Source organism: Pleurodeles waltl, chromosome 4_1, assembly GCF_031143425.1.
Source record: "Pleurodeles waltl isolate 20211129_DDA chromosome 4_1, aPleWal1.hap1.20221129, whole genome shotgun sequence".
Lineage (NCBI taxonomy): Eukaryota > Metazoa > Chordata > Amphibia > Caudata > Salamandridae > Pleurodeles > Pleurodeles waltl.
The window spans coordinates 479,429,315-479,455,790 of record NC_090442.1 but is presented as its reverse complement, the minus strand read 5'-3'; the positions used below and the strand labels follow the sequence as shown (position 1 = coordinate 479,455,790).

At 42.0% G+C, this 26,476-nt stretch overlaps 1 protein-coding gene across 1 annotated transcript in view; it reads right to left on the bottom strand.

Moving 5' to 3' along the window:
- Positions 1–26,476, bottom strand: part of LIN7A (lin-7 homolog A, crumbs cell polarity complex component) — a 375,532-nt gene that overhangs the window by 70,480 nt on the left and 278,576 nt on the right. Inside the window, exon 3 of the mRNA XM_069228768.1 lies at positions 11,917–11,988. Within this exon, the coding sequence (XP_069084869.1) occupies positions 11,917–11,988 (72 nt within the window). The remainder of the gene's footprint in view (positions 1–11,916; positions 11,989–26,476) is intronic.

Sequence of the window (26,476 nt, the reverse complement as noted above, 5' to 3'; positions counted from 1 at the left end):
GATTGAGACCTGAGGTTAGTCAGATGATTAAGAATCATTTGATCTGTTGGCAAGCGAAGCCGATTGATGAGGTGTTACAGTATGCGAAATACTGTAGTGACAAAATTGAATTGAAGCAGAGAAAGTTGAAGGAGAAGGTGATGGTGATGCAAATTAAGGCAGCTCAAGCAGGGATGCAGGGAAATGGAGTACAGCAGATGGTGCCACAGCCGAAGGAAACTGGATGTTACAGGCGCAAGTGAGAGGCAGAGGTCGAGGAGGTTTTGTGAACCGTGGTCCAGATATGAATACTATAGTAGTCCAAAATGATGTGCAGGGGATGAAGAAGATGTTACCGTGTCATGCTTGCGGGGCGTTGGACACTGGAAGCGGGAATGTCCAATGATGGTGCTGGAGGGTGTTGTTCAACAAAGCAATGATGTGAATGCATTCCAAAATGTTAAAGGACCAAGAATGAGGGGTCCAAATCCGAATTTTCAGAATAACATGGTTCAGATGCAAGGTCTTCAACCCATGCAACAAGTGCAGATGTTGCATGTACAACCAGTGCAGATGCAGCATGTGCAACAGCAGATTCCCATGGTACCTAGGCAGCAAATACAGTTGCCCTTAGCACTAATGGGACAGCAACAGGTGATGCTTCCTCAACAGGTCACAGGTCAAGGAATGAGTCAAAATAATGCAGTACAACAATTCCCATTACGTGGTGAGAATGGAATTAATGATGAATGGTTGGATGACAGCTCAGATAGCGAGGAGTGCAGGCTTGCAGCGTCCCCAGAGGTAGATCAGAGGGGACCTTATGTGCAAGGGAAAGTGATGGGTCACAAATTCTCATTTTTGGTTGACACAGGAGGTACACGCTCTACAGTCAGAAGTGCAGAGGTTCCGAAGATGCCTCTTTCAGGACGTACAATAAAAGTAGTAGGAGTGGCAAATCAGCTCCTGGCTGACCCGATTATAGATCCAGTTCAGGTTGAGATTGGTACCTTCCAGGGATTGCACAGATTTGTGGTTTGTAATTCAAGTCACGGGTCCCTACTGGGAAGAGACTTACTGTGCAAGACAAGGTGTTCAATCACCTGTTCCAATGAAGGGATTGGAGTGCAGACAAACAGTGATGATGAAGGGGATGATGGTCAGATCTCAGAGCCAGAAACGGAGACCACAGATGAGGAGTACCCCTTGATAAGCTTCTTCCCGATGTTCACAGTGATTGATTTGCCAGCAGATTTGCAGGGAATAGTCACAGAAAAGATGTGGGACTTGACAGGAAAGGAAGTGGGACTGATAAAGGAAGTAGATCCCGTCAAAGTTGATGTGAAGCCAAATGCTGTGTTCCCCCAGGTACCGCAGTACCACATGGCACAGGATGTCCTCATACAGGTGACGCAGATAATTGCAGACTTTGTGAAGCAAGGGGTCCTGAGGGAAGTGATGAGCAGCCCATGTAATTCACCAATAATGGGACTGAGAAAGCCTTGTGGGAAAGTTCGAATTGTCTAAGATTTGAGAAAAATAAATGACATAGTGGTGAAATGTTGTCCAGTGGTGCCAAATCCAGCTGTGGTTATGTTCCAGGTCCCATGTGATGTGGAGTGGTTCACAGTTGTAGATTTGTCTCAAGCGTTCTTTTCTGTGCCTCTTCATGAGGACAGCCAATTTCTCTTCAGTTTCAAATTCTTGGACAAGGTCTACAGTTGGTGTTGAATACCTCAAGGGTTTTCGGAATCACCTTCCATCTTCAATCAGATATTGAAGAAGGATTTGGAATCATTGGAATTGCCTTTTCAATCGACTCTAGTACAGTATATTGATGATTTGTTGATTGCCTCCAAAACGGGAGATGACTGCAAATATGATACTATTGCCTTACTGAACCACTTGGGAAGGAATGGGCATAAAGTGTCCCCAAAGAAGCTGCAGTACTGTCAGAAAGAGGTGAAATACTTAGGGCATCTACTTGAAAAAGGGTCGAGGAAGATATCCAAGGAAAGAGTGACTGCCATATTGCAAATGAATCCCCCAACATCTCAGAGAAACGTTAGGATGTTTCTGGGAATGGTGGACTACTGTTGTCAGTGGATCCTGAATTTCTCAGTTATCTCCAAGCCATTGGTGAGACTGACAGTTAAGGAGGTTAAAGACGGCCCAGATACCATAACTATGCCCGAGAAAGAGATGAAGGCGTTCATTGAGCTATGGGAATGTATGTGCAGGGCTCCAGCTTTAGGTATGCCTGATTACACGAAGCCTTTTGTCCTGTTTTGTCATGAACGTGATGCATGTTCCTTGTCTGTCTTGATTCAGGTCCATGGAGGTGCAAACCGACCAGTAGCATATTTTTCAGCTACTTTGGACCCAGTCGCAGCAGCCTTACCGGGTTGTCTGCGTGCTGTTGCAGCAGTTGGCCAGAGCCTCACACAGTGTGAAGGCATAGTGATGGGACACCCTTTAACAGTTATGGTCCCACATTCAGTTGCAATTTTATTGACCCAAACCAAAACTCAGCACATGACAAATGCCAGACTGACGAAATATGAAACGATTATATTGGGGTCACCGAATGTAATTCTAAAACGATGTACAGTGCTGAACCCGGCAAATTTGCTTCCAAAGGAGAATGCAGAGGTTGATGATGCTGAGGAAGTAGAACATGATTGTCTTGAGGTAACAGAACTGTGCACCAAACCGAGACCTGATATTAAAGATACTCAATTGGAAGAAAATGACTACATTATCTTTGTTGATGGCTCATGCCTGAGAGACTAAGTAGGAGTACTGAGAGCCAGATATGTGATGTGTACAATCACTGGTATCCTAGAAGCATCTTGGCTTGAAAGAGTATACTCTGCTCAAGTGGCTGAATTGGTAGCTCTTACCAGGGCATGCCATGCCACTGACAAACTGAAAGTAACTATCTATACTGACAGGAGGTATGGATTTGGAATTGTCAATGATTTTGGCCAGCTATGGTCACAGAGGGGTTTTCTGACCTCTTCTGGTTCTCCAGTGAAAAATGGTGAAAGAATTAAGGAGTTGTTGCACACGATTCAGTTACCTTATGAAATTGCCGTGGTGGAATGCAAAGCTCATGTGAAAGACTTTGTCTCAATGGGAAATGGATATGTGGACCAAGTCGCAAGGTTTTGTGCATTGAACTGTATATCGTTCAAGGATCAGTGGGAATTGTTACCTGAAACAGAAAATTAGACATGCACAGGTTATGCTTTGAGGGTGCTTGACACATTGGAAGAATTTAAATTGTTGCAGGGACGTGCCAGCAAAGATGAGAAACGTTCCTGGGTCAGGATGCAATGTGTGCAGAGGTCAGATGATTTGTGAGTGTCAGATGAGGGGAAAATGGTTTTGCCGAACAGTCTCTTGTCACAGTTTGCAAGGTTTTACCATGGTCAAGCACATACTGGGAGAGATGCCATGATTTGGTTGTTCAAAATTGATTGCTGCAGAAGTGACTTGTCACAGGTGCATCATCTGTCAGCAGATGAATGCGGGGAAAGGGACCGTGGTGAATTTGAGCCACATTGGGAGAGCAGGAGGTCCATTTAGCAGAATGCAATTGGATTTTATCGAGATGCCTGTGTGTGGAGGTTTGAGATACATGCCGGTGATTGTGTGTATCTTTAGTCACTGGATTGAAGCATACCCCACACATAGAAATGACAGTCTCACAGTAGCAAAGCTGCTGCTTAGGGAATTGGTTCCACGTTTCTGGTTTCCGATCTCTTTAGAATCAGATAGAGGAAGTCACTTAAACAATGAGGTGGTTAAGCTATTGTGCGCAGTATTGAACATTGAACAGAAGCTGCATTGTAGTTACCATCCTGAAGCCTCAGGATTAGTGGAGCAGATGAATGGTACCCTGAAGTCAAGAATGGCGAAAATGTGTGCAGCTACAAATTTGAAATGGCCTAATGCATTGCCCTTAGTGCTAATGTCAATGAGAAATACAGCCAACAAGAAAACGGACCGAGCTATGAGATTGCCCGCAGTACCTGCAAATGCTCTTGTGAATATCACGGATGATATGGTGTTGGACTACTGCAAGGGTCTGGCTGACGTGGTCCGCTCTTTCTCTCACCAAGTGGAAGCAACCACACTGCCACCGATAAATGATCCAGGTCACAACCTGAAAGCTGGTGACTGGGTTGTTGGAGCCACGTTGGAAGGGGCCATATCAAGTAATACTGACGACTAGTACTGCTGTGAAGTGTGCGGGAATTCCAAACTGGATCCATGCCAGTCACACAAAGAAAGTGACGTGTCCAACTGATGAGGAAATTGAGTTGTCAAAAATAACAGCTAAAGAAAAGGAAGTCTCAGGACCGGAGAGTAATCAAAGGGGAACTGAGACAGAAGGAGAGCCCGTTGAGGACGGCATGGTCACTCAAACAGTAAATGAGATCCAGAGGGGTGACGGTGAGCCTATCTCAACTGAGGCGCCAGGAGGTCCAACCCAGAGAGAGGCTGAAAGGTCCTGCTATGTTTTGATTCTTATTAATGTTATTAATTAGTTTAATTGACTTGCCATAGTGAATATTGATTAGGCTATTGATCTATTGATTGAAATGCTAAATAGATATCTCGTCCTAAGGAGTCTCCAATCAGGGTCAACAGGTTCATTGGCCTAAAACGAGTCCCCGTGTAAGTTAAGTTATTAAAGGTGGGACGCGTTATCAGTACATATCTTATATAGCACATCATAACATGATCCTTTAAAATATATTGGGGCTTTGTTAGGGCTAACAAACACACCTCAATGTACTAGCTCTGTGAAATAGAACACTTGATTATATCAGACATTGTTTTGAATTGTAAAATGAGTAATGAGCAGACATGGGAAGTGTTATCTTTAGCAAGAAGAAATGAGGTATGCTCAAATCACCTTAAAATTGAATCTGGGGGCCTAATTTACAAAGAGTTGGCATAGGGCAGTGTCACAAGTCTTTTAGCTGCGCTGCCTTACACCAAATCGAAAGGGCAGGAGCACACTGTATCTACAGGATGCATTGCCATCTTGTCCCTTCAAACGGTGCAGAAATTGATGCCTAGCACCAACACAGGCACCCTTTGACCATGGTGCAAGGGTGCCTGTGTAATTGGCATGATTGTTTTTGTGCAAGAAGGGACACCTTCCTGCACAAAAACAATCCAAGGAGGGATTTTCCTCATTCTATTTGTACTGCAGAATGCAGCACACACGGAAAGATTTGAAAAAGAGCAAAAATTGAAATATTTCTCCCTGTTATGCCTGCTCTAGGTTGGTGTAAGGTTTTGGAACTGTCCAGGGGTTACGTGTCTTTGTAAATCTGGGGCTGCGTCAAAATCCATGAGTGTTGCTTGAGAACACCCACACCAAAGCTCATGGAATGCCTCATTGAGTCAGAGTAAGGCAGCGCTTGAGGCTATGCAAAACCATGCAGGGTGGCCTTGCATCACCTTATAAATATGATTGAGAGTCTTGCGCCACTGAAGCATCTAAAAAAAGTAATGCTTCAGTGGTGCAGGACTCTTGCAAATGAGACCTTAAATGTTTAGTATTAATGAATAGTACAAGTATAAATTAGTAACAAGCAGTATGTTACTGTATGACTTGGACGCCCTGCAACCACAAGTCTAATTGCTCGGGTAAACAGTGTACCCAAACTTTTTCCTAACCAATGCCCAACATGGAAACGGTTGAGGCGTTAGTCAGGAAGGCTTTTTAGAGAGTCAGAACTGGCTTGGGAAATTCCCAGAAATAGTAATAGATATGGCCCAGTCCTGTCTCATCTCCATCCATCTCCTTGTTTCTTTTGGATTATTCTTGTTGCTGAATGTGCAGTGCTCAAAGACATGTCAGGTTATAAACCACTCTAAAATGATTTGTAATAATTAAATATTGTATATTTATTTTCAAATGTATTCTTGGACATCTGATGTTTTGCTGCAGTCACAGAAAACACAGGAAACATTTTTCATAGAGATGTGAAATTGTGGAAGTTAAAGACAATGAATCACGAATTAACAACAGCATTGATAGATAGAGAGAGACACTGATATTTTACTATCCACCCTGACTGACAGAATCATTGGTAATATCTCTATTTAAGAATCTTTCACAATCCTATTATAACTTGTGAGTCATCCCCATAAATTGTTAAGTGCCTCATTAGTTTTTTTTTATCTTCCTTAGCCACCGTTTTCATGTTGCTTGTAGGTCTGGGTTGACAGTGCAGCTGCTGCTAGACCTTATGTAATCAACAGAAGGAGGAGCAGGGTTTGTCTCCTCCTCCATGCTGATATACCCTTAACTACAGCATTTGTTTGGGCAGATGCTGTTTGCCTTGTTGAAAACAAGAGCTTGATTTACACTTTGTAATTTGTTGAGAAGCTTATGACCAATACCTGAATTGGTTATGGTGACCAGCCAGTGTTGCCATTTATCAGATGCCATAAGTCTGATTTGTTATTATGAAAAGTTATAGCAAAGGCAATAGGATTGAATGATTTATTGTGAATAGCATATATTGAAGTCAACAGGCCTGTAGGGATGGATTGCTTTTACATTTTGGTAAACGCCTGTACACAGATATTTAGTTACATGGAATTGTGCTGATTACCATAATAGGCAAGGATCTTGGTCTTTGACATACCTTGGGGTAAAAGACTTGCACTGAGAGAATCCCTCTTGTACTCACTTAGGGCCTGATTTAAAGTTTGGTGGATGGGGTACCTCCGTAACAAGTGTGACGGATATCCTGTCCTCTGTATTATGATTCCATTATGTCCTATGGATATCGTAATATAGTGCACAGGATATCTGCAACGTTTGTGACTGAATAACCCATCCACCAAAATCTAAATCAGGACCTAAGCCACTTAGAAGGGTGTGTATATTTTTTGCCAACTGTATATTTGTAATTTTATAACTGTATGCAAATTGTTGCTGTCAGAAAGTGGATTATTAGTTGAAGTGAGTTAGTCCTTTTTCAGTACTATTGGCACTGCTCCTTACCAACTCCAGTTAGGTCTCAATAATTTAAACCTGAGCAAAACCCTTGGCAGCTGTAGTATAGAGTCGACAACTTAGGAGAAATGTGTGAAGCATTTATCAGTAACAAAACAGATAAAAGGAAGAAAACACTGCATAATAAAAATCCCACTCCAATTTACAAAAATAGATAAAATTTCAATGAGCAAATAGACACCAAAATGCCAAACAAATGATGTAGGGAACCAAAGATATGATTTTCCAATGTTTTAGAGGTTTCTAGCACTAAAAAGGACAAAGCTTCAACCACAGGTATCTGGTTGCACTTGACGGGTAAACGCCAACCACGATGGAGCGTGGATCAGATACAAGGTCTAGTTCATCCCAGTTAAAAGGTGACCTTTTGAACTAGTCATTTTTCTGGAGAAAAGTATTCATCAACGAGGTCATCTGTAGGTCATGGTGCCAACTGGATCCCTACAGGGGCTCATTGAAGGCGACCGGCTGAAGTGCATGATCTCAGTTAGGACCTCAGCTGCAGCAAGAAGTTCAAGGCTCTTGACATCCATGGCAGGAAAATTCCGAGTGGGTGAAGCCCAGGCCCAGGAAGGTGTCTTTGACAGCTGGTCCCAGTGAATTCCTCTACTTGGAACTTAGAAGCTTTTCTGGAAGGCAAACCAGCAATTTGAGTTCAATGTCGGTAGCTGCGACTCTACAGTGGTCTGGTGGTAGCCTCTGGTTCTTTTTACAGAAAGTTTGAAAAAAGTTAATAAAGTCCAGTCTTGCAGTTCGTGATGAGGAAATAGCACTCTCTAACACCAGCCAAAGGCCTAGAACCTTTTGAACACCACTTGAGGGTTAGAACTCAATCATCCACAAGCCACCAGCAGGGTCCATGGCAAATCCATATGGGGCTGATCAGCTGGGCTCAGCAGCAATTTGGGATACTGAAGAATTTTGTGCTCCTAGAGCAGAACAGGAAACTAGCCAACTAGCCCTTGGAGTTCACTTTGCTATACTGGGTAGAAGTGGGGAACAGGTCCAGGCTTTGCATTTCTCTCCACAGGTTAAAAAAACAATGCAGTCCTTCTTTTGTGTTTCACAGGTCCAGAGGTGTTCTGACGAGGTTACTGAGGGTACCACATTTATGGCCAGCCTGAGAGTGGAGGAGACTCCTGACCACTCCCTAACAGATGGGGTAAATGTTCCCTGGGGTGCCACTACCCACCTTTTCAGCACTTCCTGTGCTTTGTACTGTAAACAATCCCACAGTGCCACTCTCTACCTAATCCCAATATGACAGAACATCTCTTCCCTTGTGCATAGCTCTGGGCACACCCAGGAGGTGTGTCCTAGGGAAAGGAAGACCTACCCCTGCAAATTATTTCTGGCATGTTTTCCTCCCACTGGGATTTGTGCACTTGGGCTACTTGGATAACAGCATGGGTAGGCTAGGCGTGAGTTGCTTTTACCTGTGACAGTAAATCCCATTGTGCAGGATATGTATTTTTGTGGGCACATCCACCTGGCCATCCTGTCAGGAGTAGGTCACACCTCCTCCCAGGTAAGGCATTTTTGTTTCCTTTCCAGAGAGCCGTTTGCCCCTCCCAGCAGGCTGCCAGGTGACAATTTGAGATTAACAATGGAAAGGATACTGGGACTTTAGTCCTTAAATGCCCTCTTTCTTAAAGATGCATTTTTTAAAAAGTAATTTGAATCTGACTTGACCATTAGATTGGATTTTAAATTAATATTTAATTGAGTCCTTGAATCACGGTTGTAGCTATTTAACAAACTGAAGTGATGCTTATAAGGTGTTAGAATGTAACCCGATGCTTTTCTATGGATGAGCCAGCCTTGCCACAGTGAAAAGTTACTTTGGAGATTTTTCATTTCCAGAATATGTCAAATTTAGCTACACATGTCTTACTTTCTAAATACCATGCACCCTGCCCCGTGGGCATTTAGGGCCCTTCATTATGGGTGACTTGTTAGTACTAGAAAAGAAGCTTTAGGCCTGACAAAATATACATTTTACATGGTTGAATTTGCAATTTGCAAACTGCCCAGCTAAGCTGCAGTGGAAGGTCTAGAGTCATAACACTTTAGTGGTGGCAAGATAAGTGCTTCAGTACACTAGTGGCATTTAATTTACAGGCCCTGGGTACACAGAGTAACATATACTAGGGATTTATAGGTAAGGAAAATATATGAATCAGGGATTAGCCAGTTCTACAGTTTTCGGGGGCCAGAACACATACACTGGGTATTGGATGGCAGCTCCCAAATGTTCAGAGTCCATACACCAATACAATCTAGCAAAACCTAAAGGGATGACCATGCAAAAATGTCATTTTCTCACAGTTGCCTTGCAGGAAAGCATATGTTTAATCTAGTAGACCTGAGTCAGTTATGAGGAACAACCATGAATACAGCTAAAGGTATGATATTTTCACTGGGAAAAGTTAAGTCAGATGGAATGTGTATATTCTGTTTATTTTGAAAGGTTATAGCAAAGGCAATAGGGCTGACTTATTTATGGTGAAAACATATTAATTCCAATAGGTCTTTAAATGTAGATTGCTATTCAACAGTGCTAAACCTTGTAGACAGCTATTTGGGTGTACAGGAGTTCATATATCTGAGCTGCTAATTGTGAACTGTTACAACAAATGCAGTAGGCCTGACTTATTTATAGTGAAAAGCATATGTTAACGCCAACAGAGCTTTTAGGCTTTTAGAGTGAATTGTTATTATACTGTGAAAAATTCTGTACACAGGAATTGTGTTACATTTAATCTAACAGATTACCCTAGTGGGAGTTAAGAGTTTTAGTTTTGGTTAACCCTTCTGAGAAATCCTCTACCTCATGGTATAAGTTCTGCACTGTGACTACTTATTAGGTCCACTTAGGAGAGGTTATATATTGTTTTGCCAACTGTAATTTTCATATATTTGCAATTTTGTGCATGTGTGTGTCAGGTGGTTGCCTTGTAGCAAAACGTATGCTCGGTTAGGCCAGCATTGGTTATGATGACAAGGCAATGATAAAAGCCAGACACCTAATTGGTTAACTTTAGAAATGTTATTCCAAATGCCTTATGTCTGTTCTATTACAAAAATCTATGGCAAAGGGAGTAGGACTGAGATATTTATAGTAAAGAACATATGTTAAAGACAAAAATCTTTTCAGGATGATTTTTCTATATATTTGTAATTGCATTCATTGTACTTAGAGGTCTGCGCATGAAGGTACTTTTTAGATCCAGCCAGACAGCTATAGCTGTCTGCCAGACTCCCTTGATAGGAAACACAATCATAAAATACTTGCATACATATACATTAATAGATAGACTCTGGGTCAGCGCTCTCTTCAGCCATTGGTCTGTTTGAGTGTCATTTACACTTAGTTCCCACCCATGTCAGCATATAACATGGAGCAATGAGTCAGTTTGATTCAGCTATTGAACCTTTTGCTCTTTGAGCAGCAACATTTTGCCTGATTACATGTGCACATCTGCCTGAAATTTAGTACACTGCTGTACAAGGGCTTGCTATCCAATCATTTTAGTTTAGTCTCCCTTTATTCTTTCCTTAACATTCTTTTTATCTCGTTTGTCACTTTTGTTCTTTGGAGTGCCTGCCAGCTCCGTAGACAATGCCACCGGGCTCCTCAGTACTGATTATTTTCTCTGCAGTGAACCGTAGCCACTACCTCTAAACTAGGAAGCCTTCTTAAATGGGTACTGTTGAATAGTGTATCATAGATCTATCATTTGAAGATGACACCATATAAAGACCCAACGTCAATCACCTTGGATTGGAACATTATTAATCACTATATACAATAGCATTCCAAGATGGCAGCAGAATGCTTTTTGTTTAATGTTCCAAGCACAAATCTGCCAAAACATGCAGTAGCATGTTTGTTTATTCTTTTATTTTTTTCAATGTATCTTGCATTTGTTTGTTGAGTTTGTGTGGATAGGGGAGTAGATAAAAATAAGCATGAATCTATGGGTGGCTAATGGATGCTTGAATGCAAGGTTGACTAACAGGATGCAAGTGTGATCAGATGCTGAGTACCTGAACTACTGAGTACTGATAATTTCATCTCTAGTGCACTGCAATCACTGCTTCTAAACTAGGAAGCCTTCTTAATGTGTATTGTTCAATAGTCTATCATAGATGTGTCGTTCCAAGACGACGTCACGTACGGACACAATATGTCAATTGGCATATTATTAATCACTATACACAATACCCTTACTTGATGGCAGCGGAATGCTTTGTTTAATTTTTTACTTAATCATAATTTCAAGCATATGCCTGCCACGTTGATGGAGTAGCATTTTCTGTTTCTTTTATTCTTTGAATGCATCTTGAATTTGCCTGTTGAGTTTGTGTTTCATTGTGGATGCGGGAGTGGATAAAAATGAGAATGAATCAATGGATAGATGAATGGATGCTCAAATGCAAGGTTAAACGGCAGAATGCAAGTGTGATAAGCTAAACTCACCACTAACTGAAGAGCCACTTTCATTTATAAGCCAAAGCAATGCGTGTTTATTATTGGTTATACTTGACTGAGCATGGGTAAATATTTATCGCTTAATGTCTAAACTCTTCTGGAAATTGACCCAAAATAAGCTTCTTGCTTTTATCTTTATTTGTACAGTTCTGTTTTTGCCAAATTGATAAGACATATTTTTCACTTAAATAATCCATTCTCTTTCCTTTGGATGCAGAAGGAATGAAAACTGTTAGAGTACCTTGGAAGGAGTACTGGTTCTAGACTCTGGGCTGCCACTCATGTCTAAATTTTCTTACACTGCGCACACGAAAATACCTGAAACACACACACAGTCAGTTACTCATTCACAGAAGTAGCACACGCATTAAAAAGCTTTGACACCGCTTACCTTCGCAGTAGCACGGGCACGGAACTCTGGACAGCCATTTACAGATATGGTTTCATGCATATACTGATACACCTAAAATGCCCACAAAGACAAAAAAAACAACATGAGAATATTCGTTGACTAGCTATCAGAAGCATGTGCATCCCCTCCTATCCCACCAGCAACATTCATGCTCAAAGCAAGTAAAATACGATCCATAACCATGTCAACTTTATTTAATGACTGCAGACCTGTAGAAAGTACACGGGACAAACAAAAAATCAACGCAACTGTTTAAAAAGCAGAATTATTAAGAGATAGTTGCACACTCAGCAAAAACTAACGAGTTTACAGCGTATACAAATTCAGCTCATGAGCTCTTAGAACAAGGTTGATTTACAGTGAGGAAGCATAAACCAGGGCACACACATAATGATTTAATATGAAGCAAAGTCTGAGTTATGAAGGATTGGCCAGCAATGATTTCAAGCAAATAATGTATTACTATGTACATGCTGAAGATGAAGTTGCGCGCTGCATCTTTGAAAATGAGTCCACCGTGAACTACCATTACCTCCAAAAGCTATTGGAATACCGAACCCTCTGAATAGAAATCTTTGAGGCTCTTTTCCATTTTCTTAAGTTTATATTTTTCGGGACTAAAACTCATAACAGTCTACAAATATCCATCTACTGTTAGACATTGTCCCAGCTGATTTCCAACCATCCCTTCAATTATTCCAAATCACTCCATGTTTAGAATAATTTAACATTGTAATTAAACTGTAAGGTTTACATAGGCGCCTTATTTCAAATCACTCCATGTTTCGAATATCTTAACATTATCCTTAACCTGCATGACTCACGTAAGCGCCTTATCATATAATTTATACCTACAGGAAGGACACTCTAGGATTTATGAAAAAATACCAACGGCATTCAAATTCCTTATAAGCTTCAAGTGAGAAGCTCTACATATGGTCCTGCGTATGGTCTTAGCAGACAGTGCCATGCCAGCCATTCGTAAGTGTGCAGCTTCATGTCTGCCACTCAGTGTTTAATTTGAGCCGGTGTTTTCTGGTGCGTGGCACAGGCACTTATTTTTGAGGTCCGGCACTTATTTTTCTGCCTCAAGCATTTACCATGAACAAAAGACACATATGGGAAAGGCGGAAGAAGAGAAAAACAAAAAAGCATCACAACAGGAGGAAGCAAAAAGCTGCAGGAGTGGGCTAAAGGGGCAGGGAGTGGCTTTAAATGGATTGAAGAGGCCCGAGATGGCTTCAGGATTATGCTGGCTCTGTATTCTGTGCGTGCACATTTAATTGCAGCAGACGCGTGCTTCAGAGACGAGGGTTGGGTTCAGGCACGTTTTTATTTACAAATTAAGCACTGCTGCCGCTTCTGCTTATTGCCCCCTTGACAACTTGTATTTGACAAATCATTTTTTCACATCAGGCTAGTGAAAAAATCTTCTTCAAAATAATTGAGATTGGTCAAAGTTTTGAAAGGTGCAAAGCTTCATAGCAAAAGCTTCTGCTCAAGGTCGATTTTAGGCTTGGGTTTTGACAGTGGAGGTGTCAAACCGCTAACATTACACACAAAGGGGCTTTGCCAACCACTTCTAGCACTGACCTTGTTCGATCAGCTGTTGTCTCGAGGCTCTGTCAATCGTGCCTTGGCTTAACCTAGTGGAGTATTCATTATCATCGTTTCTTTATTTTGGCTTCATTACAGCCATTAAAGCACATTTAATTGTACAGTACAGTTCAAACAAGTCCGTAACAGAAATAGATCAAAACATCAAGATTTCATTTCCTATTATTAGAATCGAGATACAAAAAGAAATTAATAAAAAATCCATGTAGTAAAACATTAAAACTATCATACTGGTAACTAGTTTCTCTTCCTTGTAGCCAAGGCACGACAGATAAACCTTACTAGAGCTGTGCAGGTATGAAAAACTCTTAATAGTTGCAAAAAGACTAATGCAATCTTATATTGTGTAATGTTAGCAGTGCACAAAATTGGGACCAAAAATTGTTTCTAATGACAAGAATATAACTACAGAAAAGCATAAAGTGCACTATGCTTTGATTGAAGACGTTGTCACTAGGACAATTATGGAGAGTTGTAAACTACGAACCTTGACATGGAAATGCACCTAGAAAATGTATATTATTAAAATGCAGTATAATGAGAAAAATATCTATGCTCAGTATCTAAAACTGTAATACATAAACTTCAGGTCCTGGTGTCTGTTTAATAAAACCATAATTTATACAAGGCTGAAACTTCGCAAAGTCCTCACACACTGGATTAGAAAAACACGCTGGTAATCCTAAAGCATTTAATGTGTTTTACTCATAATTTTACCATGGAATGGTTAAAGCTTTTTCTAGGGAAAGGCAATCTGACAACATCTCCCTCAAGAAGGCTGCTTCTAGTGTACCCCAAACCCTTTGCCATAAACAATAGAGGGACAAGTTTGATTTTATCTTCCAGAAAATGTAGCCCGACTTCAGAGTGGCACATAAGGGTTGCTGAGGCTTGAGGGATGGCCAGCAATCTCTTCAAAAATTAGTTTCTACCTTTTGTAATTGCTCCACGCCCTTATACCCCCATACCACTGGTCCATAGGTCACTATGGATGTACACTTGCCATTGTATATGCTCACAGTCTGCTTTATCAGTTTATGTCCCAAAGTACGTGCAGATTTAAAAACAGATCCATGGCTCTCTGAAGTTGATTGGTTCTGGATATTCCCAATTCAAGTTTGAGTCAAGGGAAAACCCCAAATAAGTAAAGTTTGGCACTTTAATTATCTCAACCCCTCCTAATAGGAATCTCCTGGTGTTAGTATTTGTTTTAAAGTCCAGGTCACTCATAAAAGCACTGAAAGCTACCAGAAGTAATTTGAGGCAATTTGCGATTCTAGAAATGAAAACATCATTGTCCGCATAGAACAGAACTGGTACTGTACAAGATCCCATTTGTGGCAAATTCCTCCCTATCTAGCACAGAAGGTTTTCCAAACCATTTACATATATGTTGTAAAAAGCAACAGGGACATCTTTTATGGGGGTCTGCCAGATATTGCAGTGCCGGTCTGGCGTAGTTTGGGCCCTGTGATGAAGCATGACATCCAATGGATGTGTGAGGGCTTGCATTTTTGAATATTATGACTACAGGAGCGGAACCTGTGTTCATTATTTTCCTTAGGAACAATGTACCTTTTTTGACGTTCTTGTGATTTGGGAGGCTGTACACTGGACCTTATTAAATCTCCGGTCCCTTTTCTTTTGGTTTGTAAAAAGCAACAGGGACACCACGCATCCTTGCCAGAATTCCAAAATGGATTTGATCTTAAGGAAGAGTTCACCATTAACCTCGTACCATACCCTGGTCACAGTATCCCAATAATGCTGGCATAAGAAATATCCCAGGGCTTATCCAATCCACATCTTCTCCATAATATCCCATTGTTTGGATCAGTTTGCCATATCAAAGGCACTGAGAGGCCCATGGAGGCTAAAAGAACAGACCATCTCCTGTTCTTGATGTATTGCCCAATATTTAGCTTAGGAGGTTGAGACACTGCTCTACAGTGCCCAGCCCTGGCTGAAAGCCGTACTGCACCCTAGACTGCTTATCCTCTAGCCCTCTAGCCATGACTCTATTCTTAAGGCTAAGAGTCTGCTCAGAATTTTGAGAGAGCTATCTAAAAGAGAGATTGGGTGATGGTAACAAGGGGAGACACTATTCCTTTTTTAAATATAGGCACTACTGTTATCTACTTCCATGATGGTACGAGTTGCCCATTAAAGCAGCCTTGATCACATTGGTTAATGAGGTGGTGCAAAATGCACTATTCTCTCTAAACTGGTTCATAGGGATTCTGTCCAGTCCCAGAGTCTTCCTGGAAGGGCTTGAATTAATTAAAGCTATAACATCCCTCACCTTGACAGACTCACTAAGTCTAGCCTCAGAATTATTTTGATCCAAATGGTAGAAAAATTATCCACCCATGTCTCTACTGGTATATGGAATTCCTTTAAGTGTTTTTGATATCCCAAGAAAAGTGATGATTTACAAACTTCCAAAAGGCAGCCCAGTCTCTTAGGTTTCCCACATACTCTAAATCCTCCCATGCCTTTCTTTCTAGTATCTAAAATATCTTTCTAAGACCTCCTGGTACACTTGATGTCTTCCTTATATCGGTGGCACTTAGAAGGAGCTGATTTGAGACATTTACAAGCTTCAGTACAAGCTTGGTTGAACAAGTCCACAGAAAAGTTTATGTTTAGGGTATTTGTTTATATGTAACCGCGACGAATTGGAAATGCAAAGACAACTATAGGCCCCTAATATTTTCTCAGGATCTTCATCTGGGGTAATGAATGTCATAATTGCTTCTTGATTATCCCAAATAAGCCCACAAATATATTCTTCTGAATCTACATTGTCCCAGTTAATCATTAAACCTTTATTCTTTATTACATCTATATTCTGGTACCTGATTTTCCTCCTACCTAATAACATTAGATAATTTTAAATCAAGAGAGATGTTAAGTGGGTTATGATCACTAATACAAGTGGCAATTACATTAAACTCCCTCTACAATGCAATCAGGTTCAAGGAAAGAATCATAAAATCAAAATTACTACAATTCTCACTTCCTTTAATGTCGGAGGGAGAGGAGTCTCCAATGTCCCATACTCAGTGATTCTTAGAGATCATGATCCCGGTAAGGGCTTCTGCATAAGGGACATGCTTAAAATGTCCACCCTTCAATATTCTTTGGGCCACAGAGCGAAGTATTACCTTTGATGCATAATGGAAGATAAAGTCACCGCCCCTCCCCCCACATTAATAAAAACTCCTAATTATGCCTGTCTTAAAGAAATGGCCAGATTAGCCTTAAGCACTCCTACTACCTTACTCTTACTACAGCAAAAATATTACTATAATAGCTAATCAGTACAACATTGTATGAATTTTGTATCACAAACAACAGCATTTGATAAGAAGCAGAGGAGGAAATGTATCTTACAACAGGTTTGGTGAATTTATCCGAAATCTAAGTGGCCGAGCACACTTTAGCTCTGCCAGCCCGTGAAGGAATAGCTGGATGGCACATACAATGAAAACCATTTGAACAAAAGGTGTCAAGATGCCATGTTTCTTGAATACAAATTGTGTCAAATTTAGCCAGTCAAACCGGTCTGGGTTTGACATCTTAAATGAGACACGGCAATATTCAGTGAAAAAGTCTTGGTAAACTGCCTTGGGCAGAAACGCCCATAATAACTGCCCTATTAAGTGCACTAGCAGCTTTTGCCACAAAATATCCCCTCTGGAATTTCCATACAATTTTGTGCGTCCAGAAAGCTCAACCCAAGTCTTCCAAAGTATTTAAGACATCAAAGCTGTTCCTTGTTTCAATGTTGTACGTTGGCCGGTCATTTATTGACATTGTGTATACTGGTACAAGGGAAGATACTGTTGGTGGGACAATCGACCAACAGAAATAACCCAGAGGCTGGATTGAAACTGGGGCGAAGTTCTTATGATAAAGTCGTTGTAAAATAGCTCTTACAATTTGGGGTCATTTAAAGCTAATAATCACACAGCTGCAAAAAACACACCTGATGCAAGATCATTTGGCTCCTGGAAGTAAATTTGAGCCAATAAACTATCTTATTTTTTAATGCAAAACAGTCTTCCCTCATAGAGAGCAATAGTGTGGGAACATCATTCAACATGATTGTATACAGTGTACAATGTGTACTATCTGGAGGGAGAAGGATAATTATTTCTGCCATTGTTATTTAACTTTTTTCCTCGATTTAAAGAGAGTGTTGCCTCAGAGGTATAATTTGCCCTCTCATGGCAGAGGAGTTCGTAATTTCAGTAACATGATTAGCGTTGTTTGCCTCATGATGCTCCTTGGATCCTGTATGTGCTGAATGAGCCTGAAGTACATTGGATAACTTGGATAGCTAGGCGAGCTTTAATGAGATTTGCTTTCATATTGAACAGGAACCTTTAAGACACTTTGTTTATTATTAATAACATTGATTTCTCGCAAATTTCTGTACAGAAATCTTTAAATATAGCCACTAACTTATCAAAACATTTTAAACAATGCTCTGTTATGTGTGACTCCAGTTCAGCCAGATCCTTCAGGCATGAATCCCTTAAGGTATTAGTTTGTTTCTTTCAAGTACCACTAGACTCCCCTTCTTGCTACTGCAAACCAGCTTGGATGCCCCTTCTCCCCCTCTAATCTCTGTACTTCCTTTTCAATGGGAGCGAACAGGTTATCAAGAAAGAGCCACAAATGAATCTCCCCCAGATTCATGACTCTCACTGGGATTTACAGACTGTGTAAAGCATTCAAGATTCTGACTCTCTCTCTCTAGGTATGAACTTATCAGCAGTGCTCTCATTCACTTCTACCTATTACAAAATTCCAAAGTGGGTACAAAGATTAAAGGTTCTGACTCCGTCATTAAAAATGCTTTCCTTATGGTGTCAATTCTTCCTTCCACTGAGATGATTTCTGAATTAATAGCCCCATAACTATTGTCAAGTAGCTGATGATTGACTTTATCGCTGGGCCCTCTGAAGTGGTATTAGTTTTCCACTTTACCATCTTCAAGGGAGTATTTGAGCCAGCCAATAGTCAAGTAAAAGGTAAAGGTGAAATTACAAAAATGAAGAAAGTACCTTTGAGAGTGGAAAAGACCTCCATCCCCAGGCCATGAAAGCAGGACTAGTCCAGCCATGTCCAGATGTGGACTGGCACAGACGGGCCCATTCATGGCCCAGTACTTGCCCAGCCATGAGCCTGAGCCAGTCCCACACGTGTCCTGTGCTGCTGATGCTGAAAGCAGTTTTTGAGTGCCCACCCAATGCTGCAGGAAAGCTCCCCATCTTTTGGCGGTGAGGGAAGTCTGAGCAATGCGGTCCGGGCCCCTAGTGAGGCCAACAGGCTGAACGAATCCTGTGCTGCAGACACTGAGGGAGGTTTTTGAGTACCCGCTCCATGCTGCAGTAAAGTTACCTGCCTACTGAGCAATGTGGTCCTGGCCCACGATGAGGATGAGTAGTCATATCTCGCATACTACTATTGCCTCTTTGGGTGAAACCTTCCACGTCCACTTAAGCGATTGTATTGACCTTCATTAGGGACTCCTTTATAACTATATTCCTGTCATGCAAATATAGCTGCTTGTGTTAGCACACTAACCCAATCTATGTATTTCGCCACTGCTTATTTAAAATTGTCAACATCTCAGCCAATGAATATACTTTCAACTAGGACACAGCTACCAATCGCTTCCTAGACTCGATTGCCATCCAGTTCAGATTTGGGTACCTTTTCCAGCTGGTGCTATGGCCGGGTGTTTTTTTTTGCCAGTGACCAAGCCCAGTAGTAATAGCAAGGCAAGTTCAACGGCATACATAGGCAGTGTGAAGGGAGGAATGATACATGTGGTTAGAACTGCTATGTGTCTTATGTGTTATTCTGAACTGCATCAAAGATTCAGCCTTGTGGGTTTTCTTGGACAGATTGTTGCAGAGGCTAGGGGCTACCACAGTCACTCCTGTGAGCAATAAACAATTTGACAACTTCAGTGTGTCAAGCAAACAAGAAGTAGTCATTCAATATAGTAATGCAGAATATGTTGCATAGTTTAAACAGTCTCAATTTTCAAACTCAAATACGTACACCTATGCTAAATATACTTGTGGCAGAAACCTTCCTTAAAAGGAACCAAAACATAAAGATGCTTTCTCAAACATATAGAGATGCTGTTGTTTGGGTCATGAATGGCAAGTAATTTTAGAAAGAAAAGTAGCTCAATTAATCAGTTAATGAAAAACAAGCTCAGGTTTATCATGTAAGAGTGGTGACTACCAAGAAGAGCAATCAGGTGACTGGGGAATCCCAAATAAAGAACATTCAGGGCCTCATTAACTGCCCGCCAAACTCTTTGGACCAGAAAACTGCCACTCCAGTTTTTCACCTGCTGACCCTATTACGTGTTTCCTGCTGGCCCAGCGGGAAACTCCCCAAACATTGATGCCGGCTCGTAATCGAGCCAGGGACAATTTTTCAGTGCATCCTGTGCTACAGCACCCATCGCGCTTTTCACTGCCTATAATATTAAGGCAGTGAAAAGCACGACAGGGCTGTCCATGGAGGACCCTTCACTGCCCATGCCAAACGCTTGGGCAGTGAAGGGTCCCCCATGGAGCCCCCGGCACCCCCTCTCCACCAGCCTTTGCATGGCAGTTGAACCGACATGCAAAAGCTGGCGGACACGGGGGGTCGTAATCCCTAAGGCAGTGCTGCACTGGAAGATTAAAACCACTGGCACCACCACGCTGTCAGCTGGCTTAAAAGTGGTGATGCCGGCGGTCCAACTGTGGAGCTTTCACCACAGTCGTAATGTGGAGGTCGGACCACCACTTTGGCGGCGGTCCGACAGCCACCGTGAGTGTGGCAGCCCTATGACCACCACACTCGTAATGAGGGCTTCAGTGCTAACCAGCTCCTCAGACAGTTTCTTGAAAATCAGGCTACTATGCCCAAATCTCTTATTATGTCAAAGTGAAATTAACATCTATGGCCAGGTGTATTATTTACAGGTCACACAATACTGATTTAAGTCTGTGACCAGTATTTTTGCTACTAGGGAAGTATTTTAAGAACTGACCAATGTCATAATAGGTGGATTTTTAGAATTCTGAATCGCAGTGGGATGTATTGGGACTTATCTCATGAATAATATTGAAGTAGGTCGCCCATTGTGATTCAATACAATAGGAGGCCATCACAGGATGGTGGTCTGCCGTGGTCAGCTGACGACTATGTCTGTAATTGCTTTTAAATAAAGCAAATTATTTCTTAAATGCAGCCTCTTTTTTATAGGAAGGAGGACCGCGTTTACAAGCAAGAGTTTACTTTTTTATCTATTTAAATGCTTACAGTGGTCCCCTGGATCTTGGTCTACTATTCAAAAAATCTTTTTTTTACATTCACTAAAAGAAAGGGGTCCCAAGGGGATTCCTTTCTTTTGGCAACTTGTAAAAAAACCTACTCAAGCAGCAACCACAATCCTTGCCAGGGTGAAGTCAGAAGCAAACCCAAAATTATCCTGTGCTCAACCCTCTGATAGCTTGGCACAGAGTAGTCAGGCTTTACTTAAAGGCAATGTGTAAAGTATTTATGTAGCACTCCAAATAGTAATAAAGTGAAACCCAACACAAGAAAAATCCAGCAACAATTTTGAAAAATACATAAAAATATAATAAATACGCCATAAAATCCAATTGGTAGTACTAGATATATGCAGGCTTGCGAATTTAAGTAAAAATAGGGGCAAAAAGCACAAAGCGCCAACTGTGAATATCTGGTTGCGCTAGTCCAGGACAAAGTCACAAGTTCAGGCCGACCATGATGAAGCGCGGGCCAGCTACTGGTCCCAGTTAGGTATGCTGAACAAAAGTCTTTTAAACCCTTGTTGTGAAGAGTAGAAGAGTCCTGCGTTGAAGTTGTATTGTACAGCTGAGGTAATGTGAGGTCTAGGTGGAAGTTGCATCAAACAGTGTCAGTCCCAAGGACCTGTGAAGCTGCAATGTGAAGTGCTGTGTCATCATCAAGGATGCTGTCAATGAGAGGACTTGCGAAAAGAAGTCCTGCATCAAGGATGTGTCACGTACCGGCTCGTTCTAAAGAAGCTGCAGGACTTGGAAAATTGAATTCTCCGTCATTGTGAAGGGTGAAGGCCCCGGGCAGCAGCAGTTCCACAAAGGCTGAAAATTGCAAAGGTTATGCAAAGTCCTTGAAGTGGGAAAGTTCACACAGCAGACGCTAAATGTCAGTTCTGCTCTGGGCTGCACCACAGAGCAGAGGAGATGCATTGGTACTGCAGCGTCCACAAATGGGCTGGCAGAGCACCTTCAGGACCACTTCCAAGGGTCCATTAATAGGATGGCACTACTTGGCGGAGTAGGGCTCACAGATGGCAGTGTGCCAGTGCTGGGTTTAAGGTTGTGGGAAGCCTGTTATGTACCTGAGGCTCCTGATCAAGATGCCAGCCAACTAGTCCTTAGAATCACTCTGGGACTTGAGTTTAGAGATGCAGGGCCATTCCTTCTCACTGAGGGCAGCAGGGCAGTGCAGCAGGGCAGTAGTTCTTCAGAGCAGCAGTCCAGCAAAGTGGCATTCTTTTCAGAAGCACACCTCTCCTTCTTCCTGGCAGAGTCCACAGGTTCAGAAGTGCATTTTGATGAGTTGAAGGAAGGGCCTTTGGGAGGTGCAAGTGTGGTAGGTGACAGCTCCTCCACCTTGTTAATTCAGAGTGGCCAACCTGCAGACACCTAACTTCCCTTTGTCTCACTGTCTGGGAGCAGCAATACACAAAGGCCAGCTGCCAACTACACCTAGTCATGTGACCAAAGATACAGGCAGCAGAAACCAAATGGTTGGGAAAAGAAAATTCCATCTCCCTTTCTAAATGTGGTATTTTCAATTTTGCAATTCTTTAGATACCAACCTCGTGTCGTTGACCTGCTCCCAATAAGATGTCACAGCTTATTAAATGTAAAAAGGTAACACCAATGTAATCCCAAGCGAGAAGTAGGCCTTGTAGTAGTGAAAAATTAATGTAGGAGTTTTTCACTACCAAATCATGTACAACTTAAAAGCATGGGTCAAAATTTTAAATACACTGTACCCTGCCCTCTTGGCTGTTTAGGGCCTACCTTAAGGGTGACCTATATATATTAAGAAGAAAGGTTTGAGCCTGGCAAGAGGCTTAAATAGCAGTTTAAAACCGCACACACAATCTGCAATGGTCGGCCTAATACATATTTAGAAGGGCTACTTACACACTTAAGACCCAGGAGTATTTTTTAAGGGAACAGAGGGCCAGATGTAGCAAACGATTGCGACTCACAAACGGGCCGAATCGCAATTTGCGACAGTGCAAAATCGGAAATGGGATGTAAAAAGCCCATTTCCGACTCGCAAAAAGCGATGGGACCCGTTTGCGAGTCGCATCCGGTGCGACCCCATTTTGCGACCCGCAAATTGCAAGTCGCAATTTGCGAGTCGCAACCCATATGCAATTGCAACTCGCAAATTGCGACTAGTCGCAAAAAGGCCAGTTTGCATGTCCCATTTACCACTAACTCCGAGCAGGTGGTAACCATTACCAAAGTATAAAAGGGGACCCAGAAGGCATCTGGGTTACTCAAGATGGCGGATATACACCTGATAGCAGTGAGGAGGAGAGTCTACGCAGCCCAGCAGAGGAGGAGGAGGGGCCACAGACAGGAGAAGATATATAGAACCAGGCAGACTCTTTTTCAGCAAACTGAAGAGGAGATCTATGACAAATACCGCCTTAGCAGCGCAGCCATTCTAGAATTAATAGATTTACTGAAACCACAGCTAGAACACAAGACTCTGCGTGGCTACGCCATCCCTACGCATGTGCAAGTACTATGCGCACTGCACCTCTTGGCCTCAGGGAGCTATCAGGGGGTCATTGCCGTGGCAGGTGGGGTATCCCAAAGTGCAGTGTCAAGGTTCCTCAGGGCATTCCTAGAAGCCTTAGTCACGCACATGTCTCACTTCATATACTTACCAAGGAATGAGGCAGAAATTAACAGCACCAAGCTGGACTTTTACCGCATTGCCCACTTTCCTCATGTCATAGGGTGTGTAGATGGGACACACATTCAAATATGCCCCCCTGCTAATCTGGAACACATTTTCCGCAACAGGAAGTGTACCCACTCACTCAACATACAGGTTGTTTGTGATGCCCATTATGTCATCACGGACATCGTAGCTAAGTTTCCTGGCAGTACCCATGACTCATACATTTTTAGGCATAGTGGGATACATCAACGCCTGGAACGTGGGGAATTTGGAGACGGTTACCTCCTAGGTAGAGCCACAGACACTTGCAGACATACACACAGGTCACTGTGCACGACAATCTGGACTTCCTAACCGTGTACTTTTGTGCCCAACAGGTGACAGTGCATATGCTCTCAGGCCTTGGGTCATGACTCAGTTTTTAACACCCAGAACTGAATCAGAGAGGCAATACAACAGTGCGCATAAGAGGACCAGGAACCTGATCGAGCGCACCTTCGGACTGCTGAAGGCAAGATTCAGATGCCTCCACCGCAGTGGAGGCGCCCTCCAATACACCCCCATTACCGCTTTCAAAATTGTGGTCGCATGCGCCATCCTCCACAACATAGCCACCCGACGTGGGCTACCTCTCACCCCTGCAGACCCAGATCCTGATGATGAAGAGCAAGAACAACCACATCGCCATCATGGGGATAGGAGTCTAGCTAATCAAGGCAGACTGAGACGGGACCACATTACAACGCAATATTTTGGACGGTACGTGTCAACTCCCACCATACTCACCTATTAACCATTTGTTAAGTGGAACAAAAATAACTGTTTTATTAATGTCATGAAGAAACTATATACAAGTTGAAATTGTCCATGGGCAGGAAAATGCCAACCAGTCATGTGGCACATTAACGCCATGTGCCACATTAATCTGTCCTGGCTGTTATCTATGATCTCCTGCCCCTCCTGCCAGCCTGGCTGGTCCCTGCTGCGTCCATAGTGCTGTGCCTACCACTCCTCAGCACCCTACTGCCAGTGGCAGAGACACTGCTCACTGTTGAGCCCTCCTCCCAGGTGTATTTGTTAACTTCCTGGCTGTGATGTCATCATCATGTGCCAGGAAGTGTTTCCAGAGTGTTCTGGTATGCTTTCTGGAGTGTTCTGCTGCATCTGCAAGCATTTTTGAAGGTAATCGCAATTTGCGACACCCACTCGCTAATTGCGAGTTCGTTTTTTGCACACTCGCAAACAGCGACCTCGCAAACTGCTGAGTCGCACACAGCGTTGCGAGTCCGGCTGCGAGTCGCAAAATCGGATCGCTTTTTTTTCTGACATTCCAATTTGCGGCTCGCATTTTGCGAGTCGCATCAACTCGCAAAATGCGAGTCGCAATTTTTATTTTTGCTACATCTGGCCCAGAGGTCCTAAGCTGACAACCAAATAGAAAATATACTGGGAACAAAAAAAATATTTCCAGGTGATCTTGAATTTGCAGTTAAAATCACATTTATTATACAATCTCAAGTTCAGAATAATGGCCTAATTACGACTTCGGCTGAGGGATTACTCCGTCTCAAATGTGACAGATATCCTGCCCACCGTATTACGAGTTCCACAGGATATAATGGACTCGTAATTCGGCAGGTGAGATATCCGTCACATTTGGGATGGAGTAATCCCCTTTGCCAAAGCCGTAATCAGGGCCTAAATGTTATGGGGAAACATCCTGTAGGGCAAGCAAAACTTATATCAAAACAAGCACAGGCAGAAAAATGTGTGACACAATAAACAAGTCACAGCTTAACAAACACTGCTACACCCTTTGTCAAATTACAATCATAATCTGGTGTCAGAGTGCTTGTAGTCGATGACTTTTCGATCCTATGTACATAAAAGGTTCATCATCAGGACAACTCATTGCTTGCCTGTGATGAAGATGCGTAATTCAACCAAATCCTATAAAATAACAAAAGAAAAAAAAAGAGAATAATGGGGAAGGAAAAAAGAGAGAAAAGAAGAGGTGGAAAGGGGAAGGAAAAATAAATTATAATTTATAAAAGAGGCAAATGAGGAAAAAATGAGAAAAATAGGAAGAAACTAAGCGATTAGTGTCTCCATTTCATGAAACATGCATAGAGACTGGGGTCTCTGTGTCAAGGCCAAACCATGCTCACTCCTAAACTAAAGTGTGAGCTAAATATATCATAAGCAACCAATGTAATTCACCTACATGTAAAATAACATAGAGAAAATCCTCCATGGGTGGTGACAGCAACAAATAGGAACGCATATGGCTGTTAAATAGGTGACATGAGAGAATTGTAACTGAAAAAAAAAAAGATACGTAAATAAGGTTCCGATTGACAAGTCTGCCTAACTATATGACAAGAATTAGAGTGAAAACCATATCTAATTGATATTAAACTTAAGTAAAAAAAAGTCTATTTCCAACTAAAACAGACAAGACATTTTCACACCTTTGACTCCCAGCAGACACAAAAGAGACCGAAAACCCCTCAGTGTAGATAAGAGAAATGCTATGTATGCTGATGACAGCCAAACAAATCTAAAACAAATAGGCAAGTTACAAAAAAGAGAATGTAAACAAGTCTCCTAGACACTTTTCACTTTTGTTGTTTTCCTGGCCTTCCCCTGAGCCACACAGCAATAAATAGGGAGCTGATCAGGGGCTAACAGTGGGACTAAGATGCACCCTGTGATGTAATTGAGTAGTCATTGTGTGTGAGATGTCACTTTCACTAAATCTGGCATATTGTGAACTGATTTAAATTAAATATTTTTACCTACAACAAAAAGTAGCCAGTAAATACTTTTCTTACCAGACACCCTCCTTTGTAATGCATCACTCACTCCAACTCAGATTATAAAAGCTTACGAAAAT